This window comes from Natator depressus, chromosome 19 (assembly GCF_965152275.1).
Source record: "Natator depressus isolate rNatDep1 chromosome 19, rNatDep2.hap1, whole genome shotgun sequence".
Classification (NCBI taxonomy): domain Eukaryota; kingdom Metazoa; phylum Chordata; order Testudines; family Cheloniidae; genus Natator; species Natator depressus.
The window spans coordinates 1,108,930-1,127,318 of NC_134252.1; the positions used below are offsets into that span (position 1 = coordinate 1,108,930).

The window sequence follows — 18,389 nt, forward strand, 5'->3', positions numbered from 1 at the left end:
CTGGTCCGCTGTACAGTAGTCTTCAGAATGCTACTTATTCTGTGGCATTCAGATTTGGCTCAGAAATCTTGTGCAATCTGTGCCTATGGTGTGGTTTGCTTGAAAGGAAACATTGAGTTCTCACTGTAACAGCAACCTGGCCTCTCCTGCCGTTGTAGGTGAAATACACTCCTTTTGTAACTAAGAAGCAGTGGGGGACTTTCACATGCAGGAGCTGAATCCTAATCCTGGACTGTGTGAAGTTTCTCAGACTGAGAAGCAGTCCCTACACTGTTGAGAATGTTCCTGTATTGGGTTGCTCTGTTTCTTCTAGGACCATAGAAGAGTTGGCCACAATTGCTCTTGTTCAGTGGATGAAAACAAAGTTGAGCCCTGGTCTTGACCCCCTTTCTGTTCTGTGCAGCAAACCCTGATCCTGGCTGCATGGTAGAATTTGCCCATGGTGAATTCTGGGGGAGTTTGAAGTTAACTTTAACTTTGAAGTTAAAAAGTTCCTGGTGGTTTCAGTGCATAACAGTGTCTCTGTTCTAGCCTTCTGTCTTTCCTCTTGCCCCTTTCACAATTCATCCATGCCTAAAATACTGTATTGGTGCCCCAAATCTTATAGCGCTGTCCTTGTCACAATATCCCTCTGGGGGTGTAGTGGAAGCATCGGAGTCTGAACACAGTCCACCAAGAAAGCTTACGGTACAAGGATAGAAACATGCTGAAAGCCCAGCTGGATCTGGTGGTCGTGTGGTTGCAATGTTCATATTAACAAAGCCTGATTTAAACCTTGATCTGCAATTAAAATGACCCCCAACATCAAGCTGCAGTGCTGGTTTTCAGCCAAGATCATTTGACTGAACACTCTGGCTCATTTGAGACGGCTCCTCTGCCTGTCTTCCCCTCTCAGTAATTAGGGCAGGTGCAGTCCCTTGGAATAAGGCAGTTTGCTGTCTGCCAGCCTTGTATGTTTTTAGCTTTGCTTCACTCTAGTGACGCCCTCTGGCGGCTGCAGCTTTTTCATTCCAAGTAATCCCACTGATTACACCTATTTAGTTCCTGACATGGGTTGCATTAACCTTGCCTGTTAGCTACTGTCGGCTCCAACCTTTTGCTTTTCCTCTAGGAGCCTGAGGAATTTGAAACTTTCTGTTTACGCTACTCAGCCTTATGGGTAGGGAGACCAAAGAATGACTGTTTGTAGCTTTGTCGGTCCCAGTATGTTAGAGAGACCAGGTGGGTGAGGTAATATCTTTTATTGGACCAACCTCTGTTTGTCTCTCTCACCAGCTTCCGAGCTTACACAGAGCTCTTCTTCAAGTCTGGGAAACTCATTGATTAATTGATCATAATGCTCCTTTCTTGCCTTCGAGTCTACAAATCAAGGAGTCCTACGCTGACTGTGCTCTGGGATTGCTTTCATATTTAATGCCATAAATACTATGTCTAACTCATCTGCAGAACTTGGCATCACAGTGCTATGGAGCCTAGGGAGCCTTACTGCAGGATTTCGACCCTAGTGTACCGTAGTGTACATGGGGCCATGTATGTTAAACGGTGGTATCCCTACATTCCCATTGTTGGAAAGCTACTGAACTGTCACAGGTTTCAGAGGGGTACCCATGTCAGTCTATATCAGAAAAAAAACCTAAGGAGGACTTGTGGCACCTTAGAGACTAACACATTTATTTGGGCATAAGCTTTCGCGGGCTAAAACCCACTTCATCAGATGCATGCCTTTCACAGTGGCTTCACAATGAACTGGAAGATGAAAGGATTTTGCCTAATGTGCTAATTTAATTTCCTAGACACCTGTCTATCTTTCTGGGTGTCCTCTCTCACTTTCCTGGGGTGATATGTACTTGGTGGGGATCAGTATTCACTTCTTGGCTTGCCCTATCTTTTTGCCACACTCCTTAGATGTCCAGGAGACAGAACCACTTGCCTTGAGAGGAAAAGCGCTTGAATGAATGTTGTTAGCAAGGAATGAATGGAATCCAACAGAATAAACTGATTCTTAGTCTCTGGATGATGATTATCAAGAGAGTTTATATGCCTGTGTCTTCAAGATGTGTTTTTCAACAAGAGCCTCCTTATTACCCGGCTATATAAGGAATCTACAGGCAGATGAGACTCTGAAAGGCAGAAGGGAAAAATAGAGACAGAAGAGTGACACTCAAGTGTCTAACTATGACATACAAGAATTTTAAGGAACCCATGTAGCACTTCAGTCATCAGATTCCTAAGGCCTGCCAGGGATTCTCATCCTTCTACAACTCCTATAACCAGACATTAGCATCAGTTCAGTCATCCAGGGCCGAGTTCAGGTGTGCAAGGTATAGTGCTGCACAGAGCTCTCCCAAACATGGGCAGAGCTAAGTTGTCCTTGACTATGTATTCTGCCTCTTTTTTTAGAAGCATTGGAACAGATGTGTACATAAAACTGCCCGGCAGTCCAGAAATTGTCAGCATTAACCCTTTACAGTCTCTGTCCCAAGCCCACACCTTCAAGCATAGCTGTACTCTGTCTGGACCAATAGCTCCATCTCAGCCAAGACAAAGAGATTTTGAGTATCAATCCTGAGCTGTGACGGTTTCATGGCACCAGAGACCCAGGGGCCAGTCTGATAAAGGAGGTTTCATTATTCTGTTCAGATGTCTCTCAGCCATTGCTATTACACTGTGATAAAGTGCCCTCCTCCAGCATCTGCAAATCCTTCATAGAGTAAGTTAGTGGGAGCAGACACAGTTACAGCAAGGCTTACGATTTAAAATAATAGACCATCATAAAAGTAGTTTATTGCACCAATATGGAGGTTTTCACACACTCCGGTTTTTGCAGAGTAAGAGCTCTGGCTATTCAGCTCCACTGATTTCACAAATTAAACAGAGTTGCCATCCCTTGTGCTGCATCAGAGAGCAGGGTTATTTTTATTCAATCTAACACAGCTCGTAGGTCAACTCTAGCTCCCTCTTGGCAGGAGAGAGTTAGCATTGTACAGCCAGAAGCAGTAGTGGGGGAGAATCACTGTCCTCTTAACCCTCAAGCAAAACACAAGAAAGGTGAAAGCCTCTATTGCAGTTAGCCCCACGAATGAGCCACCCACACGATGGACTGTGCTCCCAGGAGACTGACTGGAAACTCAAGAAATTGGAACAACAGCGTCTCTGTGCAAACTTACTTTATTGGCCTTCTTGTAGGACTATCCCAGCGCATTTCTCTCAAAGCGGGTTGTTACTTAGATGGTTTGAGCTCCTGGGCCCAACTATCCCCAAACAGAATACCTGCAGCTCCTGCCAGGGCCAACCTCCCAGCGACCAGGGGTCATAGTTAGACACTTGAGTGTCACTCTTCTCTCTGGATTTTTCTGTTCTATCTTTCAGTGTCTCAGACATCTGCCTGCAGATTCCTTATACATCTGGTTCATAAGGAAACTTTTGTCCAAGCACACATTTCGAAGACTCTGTCCTCAGGAGGCTGCCCAACATGCTAGGGGGCTTGATGATCATCATTGAGAGACTGAACCAGTTTATTTTATTGGATTCCACTAGTCCCTCGCTTGAAAACAATGTTCATTCGAGCTCTGTTGCTCTGGAGATGAGGGCATCTGTTTCCTGGCCTCCAAAGGAGTGTGATTCTAGGAGAGGGAATGCCAATCCAATAAGTTAGCAAGTATTCAACAACTCTGCTGCTCAATTAAATTTGGGAGTTGGTGCCATAGCAACTGTTACGGTATGGCTTAGCCTTCTCTATGCTGAGCTGGTCAGACAGTTTGAGGCCAGAAGGGACCCAAGATCATTTAGTCTGACCTCATGCATGGCTTAAGCCACCAACGCCCACATGCTAAACTCAACAACCAAAATTAGGCCATATTATCACAGGCCACAGGAGACTAGACTGTTACGTGCCGCAAGCAGAGAATAGGAGGGACTGAGGTGAACCAAAGCCCGAGACGCATTCAGTTGGCGGGGAATTGATTGAGAGAGATACCCGGATAATCCTGGCAAGTGACCCTCACGCCATGCTGCAGAGGAAAGCAAAAAACCCCCTCAGATCACAGCCAGTCTGACCTGGGAGCAGTCCGTTAGACCCTGAGCATGTCAGCAAGAACCAACGAGGCAAGTATCTGAGAGAGGATGCTGGCCTGCCCACCCGTCCGGTGTTCTACCTCCAGCCAGGGCCATCTCAGAAGAAGAAGAACAAAAAGCTTGCTCCAGAATACATTTTGGGGGGGGGAATCCCTTCCTGACCCCTGCGGGTAACCAGCTAAGTCCTGAAGCATGAGATTTTTAGGAACATAAGGCATGAACCAGAAGAGACCCCAAAGGCAGCTGACCCCTGCTCTCCCCCCAATCACAAGCAACCCTGCCATCAGGGCCGGATTAATGCAGGGGCTTTAGGGGCTGCAGCCCAGGGCCTCAGGCTAAAGGGGGCCCTGCATAAATAAATCCATAATAAAATACAATTCAGTGGTCACCAACCCGTCGATCCTGGAGCTTCTGCTCTGCCAATGGGAGCTGTGGGGGTGGCACTTGCGGGTGCGGACAGCGCAGAGATACACGCTGTCTCCCTCTCCTCCTCCCCCTCTACTGCCAGGGGCGCGCAGAGATGTGCCAGCAGCCACGTGCTTCTGGGAGTGGTGTGGGGGTATGGCAGGCAGGGCAGCCTGCCTGATCCCTGTTGTGTTGCCGGCTGGGAGCCACCTGTGATAAGTGCCCCCCAGCCAGAGCCTGCACCTCGCACCCCCTCCTGCACCCTAACCCTCTGCCCCAGGTCAGAATCTCCTCCTGCACCAAACTCCCTGCCAGAGCCAACACCCCTCACCCTCTCCTGCACCCCAACATTCTGCCCCAGCCTGGAGCCCCCTCCTGCACCCACACTCCCTCCCAAAAAGAAACTAATATAACAGCTGTTCTAAGGTAAGACGTAGGCGATTTTGAATTAACTATATTCTACATGTTTTAAGACTGAAATGTAACCACAGAACGGCTTTATGTTAATTAAAAGGCAAGTTTAGTATAGCGTTAATAGCCTTGATGCCATAATTGTGATCATTTTATTTTAATTTAGGAAGAAGACTTGTATACAGGGGCCCCTCACAATCTAATAGCCCCGGGCGCACAGGAGAGTTAATCTGGCCATGCCTGCTCTATAATCCCACTCCAATTTGGTCAGAACTTAAGTACCAGGTTGTATTAGATGGGAAATATCAGGTTCTAAGTGCTGGGGAAGATGCTGCTTGTGTGTAGGTTCTGCAAAGTACATAACGCAGCCAAAGTGTGGGATGGAATTTAGGTCTGGAGTTCTGGCATGCTGTGTGCTTTACCTGGCAAACTAGGTAAAGTAGGTTGGTCAGAAAGACCTGGAGCTCTTGGGGAACCTGGCTGCACAGTCCCTCAAACAACCAGCTTGAAGATACCGTTGGAGTCCCTGTTACAAAGTTACCTGGTGGATGTGGTGCACTCTGTGATACTTGAATTAGCCAGCAGAGCATGCTGAACGACACTGGCATCGGCTGGCCAGCTGGTATTCAGAGAGCATTCAGTCTTCAGCAGACCACTGAGCTCCCATTGCCCTGTGGGGACTCCAGGAAGAAGGAATGACTGTGTATATGTTTAACCTTCTGCTCTGCCAAACACATGCAGTCAGTGCTCCCCATGGGGCTCAGTTACTAAGGCAGGTAATCTTGGTAGCGCAGACACCTGCGCTTCACTGGAATCCATGCACGCTGACAGGCGATGATAAACTCTCCTGAAATTGAGAAATCCAAGAATTCAGCATCAAACGATTTATAAATGACGTGATTTTTCCAAAACATCCCTTTGTGTTTTTCCAAATATTACAACACTGGCCATCTCTGTCTCTCTAGGTTCATGTTCTATGACAAGCTAAATGTTCTCTGAAATAAAGCAGAATTTTCTGCACCTTGGGGTGTTCTGTAGCCCATGGATGAGTGGGAAGAGTGGAGCTGCAGCCTAATGCAAGGGGGAAGGATGGGCAGGATAAAGCATGTGGGATGCTGGCTTCTGGGACTCCCACCCTGTCTCTTTGCTTGGCACACTTCAGAACTAGTGTCAATGCCTATGGGACGGTATTAAGAACAGGCATGCATCTGGGATTTTGGAGGGTGAAAGGTAGATCATATGGTTTGAGAGGGGAAGGAGGGTCAGGGAGCAGCTAAAGCAACAGTGTGGGATACTGGGGTCTGAGAAAGCTCCCACTTGTTCCTGTGGCTAGGAGCCCTGGGGCTTGGGACATGGAGTTGTGGTGTGTATGAGAAGATGGAGTCAAGGAGCACAGAGGACTGTACCCAGAGGGGCCCCACAGAGATTTCTGGGACTTAAATTTACTGTACTTGTTACTCCACTGCAGCTCTGAAAGCTGATTTGCATATGCCTGCTTTCTTAGCTACTGTGCAGTGGTAGCACTAAAAAGAGATCTGAAATCTCAATACTTTCCTGTCATGTTGTGGTGCCGGCAAGGAGCAAACGAGCGCTTTGCTGTGCTTTGAAAAACATGCTTTATTGCCACTCCACCAGGAAACAATATTTGAACATCTCATTAGCTTTTAAGGCCTCTCTTATATGTGTTTTTATTCTCTTATCCAGATGTGCATATATTTGCTTAATTTCTCTATTAAGCTTCAGTACCAGAAACATCTGTCTCTTTGGTCTTTGGAGATCGTCTCTCCCAGGGGATCTCTCTTCAAATGGCAGCACAAGTGGATTTTATAAATATAATTTAAAAGGGCAAATAATTAATTTTGTAAAGTATTGATTGCTCCTTTGAGAGCTCCCTAATACAATCATGACGTTCTGTTACCTGATACCAGATCTGATCAATCAGCGGGTCCCTTGGAGAGGGGATTACATATTCCATTACATTTCAGTTACAATACAGCCAAATGGCCTGCATACAAATTTGCCTAGCAGGTACGATGATGTGTTGCAAATGTGGAACTCAGCAGCATTGCCTATTGGTTGAAGCATGTGCTGCAGGAAGGAGAGAATCTAGCTTCTGTTCCTGGGTCTAGAACAAACACGGTGTGTCTCGGAGAAGTCTCTTCCCGTTGTCAGCTGAGCGTGACACCCACTTAGGTCTGACACACCTGAGTTTATTCATTCAAACCTTTGTTTGAACCAGAAGCATGCCTTGGGATTGCAATCACTATTAAAGTAATGAATGACAGATATACAGAAAAAGACAATGGCCAGCTATTTTCTCCTGGGGCATCAGCGGGTCACAATGGGTTTCTCCTACAAAGCTCTGACAATCTATTCTGTATTATGCACATCCAGATTGCGTATTCATTAGTTCTCTTCCAATCACCATTAAGTATCATGAATATTACATGTGTAAACTTTAATTGGCAGAACTTCTGCTTATCTTTGCTATTTTCCTGTTGTTATTTCTCTTATCTAATTGCTTTATTACCATTGATCATGTAAATTTGGCCAGGTCACTTTGACCCTTTACTCTGTGTAGGGACTTTTTACCTGTTTTTCTCTAATTGTCTCTTGGCAGTACATTTTGCGTATCTGTTGTCCCAATAACTCCCTTCAGTTTCTGTAATATCTGTGGTCAAAACATCCCCTTTGTTCTATGCAGCCTCGGCTGTAAGCAAGTTTGCTGACTAAGAAGCTCACTAAGAATACACTCGAGTCAAACAAAGCTGAAGCCAGCCAGTCAGTACAAACATCACCTTCATCTGTCCAAACTTACTCAGCGGACGTGACTTATAGCACTTCTCATGACCTTCTTTGCCTCTGTTCCTTCATCTGTAAGGCGAGGACAATGTGCTCCTCCCAGGGATGATCTGTGGCTTCATTCATTACTGCTTGTAGAGTGCTTTTGAGGCCTTCAGTAGAAAGGTGCTAGAGGACAATGAGTTGTTAGTGTAAATTGTGTGGTGGTCCACATTATTGACTGTTTTCCTTGTTAGCCTCTGTGTCTGTCACACTTTGTTGCAATTAAATCCAAAGCAGCCCAGAGTAACACTGTTGAGGCAGGGAAGGAAACCCGATGGGGCTTCCTCTTTACCCTCCACCCATCTCTTCCACACACCCATTTTACTTCTAATACTATAAGACTCGGTTATGGGCATGTAATGATGCTGCTGGCTGGGTCGTCCATGAGGAGTGAACCCAAGATCTGTGGATTTAAAAGCATGAGCAGGTACTGCCAGAACTCCAGGTCTGTGTCTATTAGCTGGAGGTAACAGCAGCCTCATACCTACCCATGCCAAACCCCGAAAGGGACACAGAGCCAAACTGTGTTAACATGGGTTATGTGCAGATGAAATCTGGATCTTTTGCCTAATAATCCCCCTGGAATTGTGGGTACAGTGAGATCGCTAGAGTATGTCCTGCTGACATTTTTAACCACAAAGAGCTCTGTCTGGAGAGGGCAGAAGAGTGTCTAAAAAAGTGATGTGAAAACTGAGTCCCCTCTCCTTCCCCCCCCACCTCCCCAAATCAGAAACCCCTGAACCTAGAAGAAGAAACTCGCTGCCAGTGACTTGCTCTTGCGGTCTGTTTCTTAAATTGTCATTCATTTGTTGAGGGTTTTTATTCATCGCTCTAGATTTTAAAATAATGAATGCCCCATTACTGGGCTATTTGGTGATTATGTAAATAGTCCCACGAGTGTGGTGAATAATAATAATAATTCCTCTAAACTCAGTTGTGATCTGGAAATACAGGTGCCTCATTTGCACACTCTCAGCTTGAAATGAAGCTGCAGACCATGAAATGCAGGGAGGGAGGTTATTTGCGAGAAGTACTGGTTTTGTCAGAATTTGTTGCTGTAAATAATTTCAGCACAGCTGTAATCCACTCTACTATAATGTAGGAAAAGAGCATTATCTGAACTGTGTCCAGTGGATTGTGGCCAATTTGATTGGGTTCTGGAGTAAAATGTATTGTCTGCATTGTAACCAACACCCCGCTGCAAATGAATGATTTGAGGATGGAGAGAGCCAAGGTTTGTTTTCAGTTCACTCTGAACTTCACTTCTTACAGATTATATTTCTTTTAAGTATTGCTTATTGTGCTGTCCAGAAACAGCCCTGTCTCTCAATTTGCTGCTCAGATACTGAGAAGCCTAATGCTGCTAAGCACCGTTGGTGGTGATCAGTGGAATTTATGAAGTGGTACAATATGGTGGGTATGGCAGGGGGCATAGCAAACGACCAAATCAGCAGTAATATCATTTGATGGAAGAACGAGCATCTGCTAGGAATGCACAGCAGAGGCTGGCAATTTAAGGCTCACAGATAACTAAACTTGATGGTGGGGGGGAATTCTGCATGTGAATTAAAACTTCTTTGATTCTATGGAAACCGAAGGTAGAGATGCGACTAGTCATTCTCTGCTATTGAGAGGCAAGCAGGTCATGAACTGTATTTTGTTTGAATCTCCTGGTTCCCCTCCCCTCTTTCCTATTCCCTCTTCTCCTCCCCCCCCCCCCCATTCTCAGGTTGGTTTGGGAATCCCTTATTCTCTGGGGAAAACTTTATACCAAGGATATTTTTTAGTCATGGGTATTTTTAGTAAAAGTCATGGACAGGTCACGGGGCAGTAAACAAAAATTCACAGTCCATGACTTTTACTATATACCCCTAACTAAAACTTGGGTCGGAGGGGAGGACGGGGGTGTTGGGGGGTGTGGTCCGGGACTCCCACTGGTGCTGGGATGGGGGGAGGGTTGGTGGGGCTGGCAGGTTCCCTACCCGGCTCCAACCGGCATGTTCCTGTAGCTCCTAGGGGGAGGGGTGGCTGGGGGGCTCCCTGTGCTGCTTCCGCCACAAGCGCCGGCTCCACAGCTCCCACTGGCCAGGAACCACAGCCAATGGGAGCTGTGGGGTGGTGCCTGAGGTTGCGGGCAGCGCACGGAGCCCCCTGGCTGCTCAACCTAGTAGCTGCAGGGACATGCCGGTGGGAGCCGGGGAGCCCCCCTCCCAGGTTAGCGCCGCCCCCTCCCACACGCCCAAACTGCTGCTGCTGGCCCAGGTTGCTGCAGAAGTCATGGAGGTCACAGAATCCATGACTTCCATGGCCTCCGTGACAGACATGCAGCCTTACTCATGAGGGAATCCGTAATGAAAAAAACCATTTTAATTATTGTCTGTTAACTGAATAAACAAGCTACCCTCTGTTTGTCTGTGACGGAAGTTATAGCCATAAATTCCTGAGAGCTTAATATCTTCATTGTATCCGTTTAAATGTTTGACAGTCTTTATATTCCAAAGTGGGTGTTAAAAATGAACATTTTAATGACTATTGGTGATAGTCTCTTCCAATAAAAGGCCCGTGTGCCACACATACACCTGTGAAATGTTTATCACTGTGATAAAAATGCAGATGGTTCCAGCCTATTATTTTTGGCATGAGCCTGTAGGAGATTAGCCTTTATACCCTGTTAGTTTTAGAGGGAATCCCACTGCAGACAGATGGGGTCTTTATGACTTTCAGACGGGGGAGTGAGTTTGACCCTGCCTCTCTCGGGTACTCTGCCAAGAGACCTGGTTCACTTCTACACTGGAACAAATGAATGACTTGGTATATCCCCGGCATGGAAACTACAGCTATTGAGAGTAGAAAAGACCTGCTGGGTCATCTCGACCGTCCCAGGATCTGTCCCTGCTGGTGACCTGTGGTGTTTGGCCATTACATAGGGGAATCGAAGTGGGCGTTCATATTTAGTGTAAAATGATATCTAGTATCTGAGGCCTGGTGGTGGCAATGGCGCATTTGGAAAAGGCAGCACCGTTTTCCAGTGTGTCGGAAACTGACCTCGCCCAACCCCTTTTGAGTAACTCGGATCAGAAAGTGGGGAAATTTCCAGCAATTCTGCCGTTGTAAAGGTTTTGATGTTTGTAAAGTGGAACACCATGCTTTGCTCCAAGGAGCCGGGTGGGTTAACCTGACCTAATCTCAAGCATTAAAGTCAATTTCAATGTGGTATTTAATGTCAAGTGGTTGTCATGGGAGTAGTACTGAAAATCACTTGTTGTAATGTCGTGATATTTCTAGACCAGACTTACACCTGAGTCATGTCCCTTGGCTGATATTTTGGTTGTAGTATGAAGGGCTGTGTTGCAAGGCACTACACAGAGGCCAGTGCTTAGGTGTCTTTAGCTACCTAAAGATTTTTCTACTAGTACCCATCACCATGGTATCTGAGCGTTTTGAACTTCTGGGATGAAAGCTGTGCCTCATTGAAGTTAGTGGGACTTTTGCCATGACCTCAGTGACACCAGCATTTCACCACTGAGATGTAATTTTGCGCTATAATGTGTATCCTGGGGTGGTTCTTTCCACTGTAAAATAGACCACCCTCATAGCTGCGATTACAGGGTAGCTGGGTAGGGCTGCTGAAGCTTGGTGAGGCAGCTCTACCATCGCTGGCTCGTCAGAGGTACACAGGAAAGATTGTAGAAATGAGATTAAAGACTCCACATTAGCAGTACAGTACAGACCCGTTTCCGCGCGAATCCGCTGAACGTGCATTAGCGCCATGCCTCCCAGTGCTACCTATTTAACACGCGAGACTCGTGAACACGCGGTGCAGGAAGTTGCTATGTAGTGCTAGAGGTTTGCTCACTAACTCACTGACATAGCAATCGACAGGAAGTGCGGAGCGGAAACGTGTTGTACGTCTTTACCGCTGACGGGGAGGGAGAAGGGGCAGCAACGTTAAAGCGCTGCCGTGGCAAAGGACCCTGCAGCGCTTTAAGGTCCCTGCCCCTTTTGCCCCCCCATCGGCTGCCGATGGGTGGGGGGGCAAAGGGAGCAGCTGCCCTGGGACTGGCGATTTAAGCAGCAGCGGCGGTGTTGGGAGCCCTGGGCCCTTTAAATCACCACGGGAACCCTGGGCAACGCGGACCAGGTGGCCTGGAAGGGCTGGCTGGGGGATGCTGACCCCTAGCCCCGCCCCTTCTGCTGGAGGCCCTGCCCCTTCCGGGGGCCGGAGCTGCCCCTGCCCCATACCGGTAAGTGTCCTGAGTTACTTTCACCCCTGTGTAGTAGTAATGTTTTTATCAGATTACACATTTGAATTTATATTCTTGCAAAGCGCCATTAACAGATAGGCCTGCAGTATTTGGGGCGCTATTTCAGCATGGCCCTCTTAACCCGTGGTCTGTTAACACGCGGTTGTGACGGCTTGACTCCCGGCATCTGCGTGTAAACGGGTCTGTACTGTAGTAAATTCTTGAACTTAACAGCTCTCAATTCACTTACACGTTTGTAACAAAATATTGGATGGTCTGTTCCCTGTCTTTCTCGCCCCGCCTGCCCCATGTGCAGGGCTCTGTGGTTACCCTGCGATAGTTGCTGACCCTTCAGCCCCCAAAGCAGCATGCCCTCTGGCAGTTTTGCTGCTGCTGTTGGCACAGTAGAAGTAGGCAAATGCAGAACCTGCAGCTTGGGTCTCAGCTGCTCAGGGGAGGCAAAATGGCCTTTGAAATAGTTTGAAGATGTGACAGTTGTCATCATTAGTCTTTAAGGTGCCACCGGACTCCTTGTTGTTTTTGTGGATACAGAGTAACACGGCTACGCCCTGATAGTTGTCGTCATTACATTTCAAGTGTCCACTGGTGACAAACTGGGATTTTTAAACTCTTTCAAGGTCTCCTTTAGAGCATGGCAGCGTCACTCCTGTGAAACGGCTCAGTGGGGTGTACGTCTGAGGCAGACTGTGCCCTTTTAAAAGTGAGAAGTGATCCGAATGCTGTTTCCAAATGGTCGAGCCAGTTGGTCATTTCAGAGGCTGGATGTTCAGTGTAGTTCGTCAGGGTGGTTGAGATGGGTATGAGTTCTATAAATTCACTTTTTAACACATCTGTCTCCCATGCAGTTGTTTTGCTGGATTCTAAGGAGTCACAGGCCGAATTGGGCTGGACGTCGCACCCATCGAATGGGGTAAGTGAAAACATACGCAAACGTGTTCTGTCGCTATAATACAGTTCCAGTAACTTACCCGTCCCACCCTGGTCAGCCTGGTTAACTCTGATTTAGAGCAATGGTGTGCATCCAGCAGTACTCTCCTCCTACACGTGTCATGAATCTCTCCTGATTCTGCGTGGTGATTCCGGGCTGTCTGTATTTATGGGAATGGCTTCATGGCTCGAGTGAACTAGCTTCAGCAGCTGAGTAATGCCACCTGTGGAAGTGCATTCGTTGGTGCACTCCCTTCAAGGAGGTGAAGACGGAACTCTTGATCCCTCTGATCTCCTCAGGGGTGTCAAATGCTCTGTACTGTGGAGGGCCTTTGCTTTTCGCCATTGCTCATCTAGGTAGGTATCTGCCTTCAGCCACTAATAGCGTTAGAATGATGGGTAGACAAAATTCTGCTTAAAATCCAGATCCCAGAGGTGAACTGAGAAGCAGCGACACGTCTCTGTGATGCGAACAGCAAGCTTGACAAGCTGACACAATGCTGCTGTGACATGAACGGTGATGTTTGTCAATCCCAGACAGCTGGGGAGAGGAGCTGAGTGAGTGTATTGATTATGTCAGAGGAACACTGCAGACTGAGTGTAGCTCATGACAATGCGCTTTGCGTTCTTGTACTAAGAAAAGGAACTCAAGTCAAATTAAAGCTTTTCTCTGTAGTTCACTTTCCAGGCCAGTTGCCTCAAGGATTCACTCAGTTCCCCGATGAGCAGAAAGGGCGGATCTCTGGAATTCTTGGGGAACTTGACCCCATACGTATATGTGACTCCTGCATGATTTATAGTCTGTCTAAGTGAGTGGCTGCATTGCTGCCTTTGTCTATAGCTGTGCCCACTTTCACCTGAAAGGGCAAATCACTGAAATCAGATGTTTCTTGCTGCTCTTAACTCCCTCGTCAGAAGTGATTCTGCATGTTTGGAGCTTGGCTCAGGGGTTAGCTGGACTGAGCTGTGGGTGGCTGGGAAGGAACTCCATTATGGGGTTTCTTTGGTTATCTCACTGCAAACTCTGCCACCTGTGGAAGGACTTGCTGTGAGCAGCCCTCAGATCGCTTCCTTCTCAGGGCTAAGATGATCTAATCACCATCTCATCAATCAGCACTTTCCTGGCCGCTGCAGGGAAATGCCACTTCACTTACACTTGGGTGAGCTTGTTCCTTGAGAGAATCAATGTCCTTGGCCTGCTTTCAGGCTGGGGATTGTCCCTGTTGGGTTTGAGGCACCCGGCTCCTTCATCACCAGCCATCTGTAGCTTCTTTTGATATTTGGCAGTGTGAGTTGCTTCTGGGTGACAGTGCAAATACTACCTGTCCGGGAAGGTAAAGCCATGAGAGACAGCCGGCCTTGGGGACTTTGCCCCTCACTCTGACCTGAGTTGCTCAGTGTTGCCGGAGTCATTCTTGTCAGGGAGGGTGGAGTCCTTCCTTCTCCTGCCCACCAAATGACAGGCGAGGAGAAGTTGGTCTGACACTTCCTCTCTCCTTACTCTCTCCCCTCCCCCTCTGGTGCTCTCTACTTAGGAGGGTAGTTTCCTCATTGGGGAGCTGTAATTACTGCTGTGCTATACTAAAATACAGCCTATGACCTAAAGCTAGTGGAGTTGCAGAGAGACTGGCAGTCACCACCTTCAGAACAGTTCAGTTGGTGCTTGGAGAGAAGAGGTCAGTCAAATGGGATTGGAAACTGGCCCTGATAATACACTTAACTATGACATTAGTCACTAATAAAGGGAATGCCATCCCTGGCCCTGCGAGAGTGAACTGGGGGATAGTGCACCTTGCCTCTAGCTTAGCAGACAAGACTTCTCTGGCTTTTAGAAATTAGATCCTTTTTAGACATTAAATTCTGTGTCCGTTGTCTGTTACTGACTGTGTTTCTCCCTCCTAAATATTTAGAAATTGGAAAACACTGCAGAGTGGCTGTGTTGGGATTTGTGTATTCTGTGGGCTTCAGGTTTTTTTTAACGCCTGTTATAACGATGCATAGGTTAAGGGGTTTTTAGTGGCTGTACTTACAATGATCTTGGTATGGAGGGGGCTTTACTTGAAAGACTGGTTCTCACTAAATAGCAGGTATCAAGATGTGTCTGTTCTTTTTATAGTGGGAAGAAATCAGTGGAGTGGATGAAAACTACAAGCCGATTCGTACCTACCAGGTCTGCAATGTCATGGAGTCGAATCAAAACAACTGGCTGCAGACAGGCTGGATTGCCAGGCGCAGTGGCCAAAGAATCTTCATTGAGCTGAAATTCACCCTGAGGGACTGTAACAGCATCCCTGGAGTGGTTGGCACATGCAAGGAGACCTTCAACCTCTACTACGTTGAGTCAGATTCTGATCTGGGCCGCAGTATCCGTGAGAACAAGCATACAAAAATTGACACCATTGCTGCTGACGAGAGCTTCACCCAGGGGGACTTGGGCGAGCGCAAAATGAAGCTGAACACAGAGCTGAGGGAGATTGGGCATTTGAGCAAGAGAGGCTTCCACCTGGGCTTCCAGGATGTGGGTGCTTGCGTGGCTCTGGTTTCCGTGCGGGTTTATTACAAAAAGTGCCTCTCCACGGTGCAGAACTTGGCGGTGTTTCCAGACACTGTGGCAGAAGCAGCATTTGCAACCCTGGTGGAAGTTAAGGGCACCTGCGTCAATCATTCTGAAGTAGACCTGGATAGTCCTCCCAGGATGCACTGCAGTGCGGAGGGGGCGTGGCTAGTCCCCATTGGGAAATGTGCATGTAGTGCTGGCTTTGAAGAGAAGGATGATGGGTGTGAAGGTAAAAATGGCCATTCGTGCTCTATTTCTATCTCAGGCCCCAATCAGTCCATCACGTTATTACACTGCGTCCAGCACCCTGGTATCAGAGCACAATGTAAACAAACGGAATTGCATTTTGTCACTCTTGTGTTTGTGGTTTTTTAGTTCATTATGATTTGCTAATCCAATAACCAGAGTTTTATTTGGGGACCAGGGAATAAGGTATATTGTTTTTAGTGGTGGTGGTGGTTGTACTGTGCCGACTGATTCAGCAGCATCTAAGAATAGCTTCAGGTATTTTCCATAACTTTGTACGTGCCATAAAATGACTCTAGAACATTAATGTCCCGATTGTCGTGCTTTGCACTCAATTTAATAATTCAGTGACTTTACAGCTTGCAAGGTTACGTTTAATGACAGCTGTAAAAATGGATATAACCCCTACTTAACTAGTGTCACTTTAATGATGCTGAAATTCACTTCAGTTTCTCTCTTTTAAAATGATAAGAGAAAAACTCAGCATTACCAAGGGGCTGAGTGAGCCAGGGGGCTGGTGCTGTCCTTGGAATCAGTGTTTGGAAGTGCTTTTGGAATGGAAGAGGATTATTTTGTTAATGTCTTTTTCTTAGTTCTTGGTCAGTACCTAATCTCAGCTCAGCATTGTAGCAAATGCTTCTGTAAATCAAGTTAAAAATGTCAAAGTAACTAAGATGCATCTCTTCAAACAATTTCAAGTGGTGCTTTGAGTGGTGTTATCTGTGCAAATACTAGGAAGTTCTTGTGTACCCTTTTGTCACAGGTCTAGTCAAGTGTCCCCTCTTGGGCACTGTCCAGATTGCTGTGAGGGGAACCAATTGCCGGATCCCGAGTGCTTGAGGCCTAACAAGTTCCTGTATTGCCCTTAGTCTGGAGTCCCAGCATGCAGATCCTCTGTCTAGCAACCCCTCTTGTGAGCTGAGGCCTCCATGCCCAACGGTCCAGCCCCTGTGGTCAGTGCTGACTCCCCCTCCCACTGTACTCCCCCAAAGCTTAAACACCCTGTTCCAGAACTCCATCTGTGTGAGCATGCTGGTCTCACAGGTTAACGTTTCAAGGGCCTGAGATAGGTGTAACACAATGCACATACAGCCTTTGTACAGGAATCTAACATGATTGCTCTTACTTAATCATACAAGAAATACACAGTTCTAGAGAAAAATAATAAACTTTTCATGCATTTGCCTTGGTTTCCTCCTTACTCCAGAGCATTCTTTGGGCTGGGGTCAGTCTTCCCTGCGGGCCTCCAGGGTCCTTCTGCAGCTGGTTTGTCTTCCTAATCATGGCACCTCTCTCTCTTTCTGTCCAGGTCAGCTTGCTTTGACTTTGGTTGGTCCCACAGCTAAACTATGGATGGAGCAAGCAAGCCATATGAGCAAAGTCTGAAGGAACTGGTTATATTTAGTTTGGAAAAGACGAGATTGAGGGGGAACATGATAGCGGTCTTCAGCTACTTGAAAGGCTGCCATAAAAAAGATGGAGAAAAGTTGTTCTCTTGCCACACAGCAGATTTAGATGAAATCTCAGGAAAAACTTCCTAACTGTAAGACCAGGAGGACAGTGGAACAGACGCCTCGGGAGGTGGTGGAAGCTCCTTCACTGGAGGTTTTCAAAAGGAGGCTGGCTAGCATCTGTCTTGGATGGATTAGACACAACAAGTCCTGTGTCATGGCAGGGGGTTAGTTAGATGACCCTTGTGGTCCCTTCTAACCCTGTGATTCTATTATTCTAAAACTGAGGTTATCTTGGTGACTGTCAGGGTAACTTTTATTTTTAAGATTGCAGTGGCTCTGTAGCTATTGCCAAAATGCAGATTGGGTGAAACCCCAGCTACACTCTGCTTCTGGAAGGCCATGCAAGGCTGCAGAAATCTCACTCAGTGAAGAGGCGAGAGGAGACAGGACGTAAATATGTCCTAAAGTGCTAACATTTCTCTGGTAGAAATGCACCCATGTATTAGAAGAGTGAGCTCTGCCTAAGGATAACGGTTCAGTTGTCAAATGAATACTTGGTGCCATGCAAATCTTAAATTCCCTTTACAGGATGCAGTGTGCCGGCCATCTCACTCTGCTCCCTCCTCCTCCGGAAGGTGGGAAAGCCTTTAATGGTGCTCTTGGTAGTAGTGATTCACTTAATGCCCTCTTTAAGAAGACCATAATAAAACTATTGAATTGAAATCTTGGTATTGTTCATTGCTTCAGTGCTTGTGTGGCAGCTTGCCATGCTCTTCCCATCTGTTTGGAGTGGAGAATTTACATAGCGAGTCCCAGAGGGCTCTTGCTAATGTTTCAGGTTTCTCCGTGTTGAGTTTAAATAATTCATATTCTCTTAGGAAAAATATTTGAAGTAATTTAATGGACATAATTAAGTTTTTTTTCCCATTCACAGAAAGCAGGTCATTAGTCACTCTCTGTGGAGCTGCGTCTGATGTCTGGTCAAATATCAAAATAATTTTGAAAAGTGGAGATTTCTTTAAGCCTTGCATTAGCATAGTGCTAAGTGAATAACGTTAAAGATTTATGATGAAAGCATCCAAGGCAGCAGGAATTCTTCGACAAGGACAAAAAAATTAGCTTCACTTGAAGGCAAACAACAATGGCTTTCAGTGGATGTTAAAATCGACTGGCTGTGCAGCAAATCTGTCTCCAGTGCTTTGCTCC

At 46.7% G+C, this 18,389-nt stretch overlaps 1 protein-coding gene across 3 annotated transcripts in view; it reads left to right on the forward strand.

The window, feature by feature from the left end:
* Positions 1-18,389, forward strand: part of EPHA10 (EPH receptor A10) — a 109,775-nt gene that overhangs the window by 4,735 nt on the left and 86,651 nt on the right. For 2 of the 3 annotated variants that reach the window (XM_074934701.1, XM_074934702.1), the window contains exons 2-3: positions 12,845-12,909; positions 15,043-15,712. In XM_074934701.1, the coding sequence (XP_074790802.1) occupies positions 12,845-12,909; positions 15,043-15,712 (735 nt within the window). Of the gene's footprint in view, positions 1-12,844; positions 12,910-15,042; positions 15,713-17,038; positions 17,894-18,389 lie in introns of those variants that run through there. The other variant, XM_074934704.1, reaches the window with a different exon arrangement.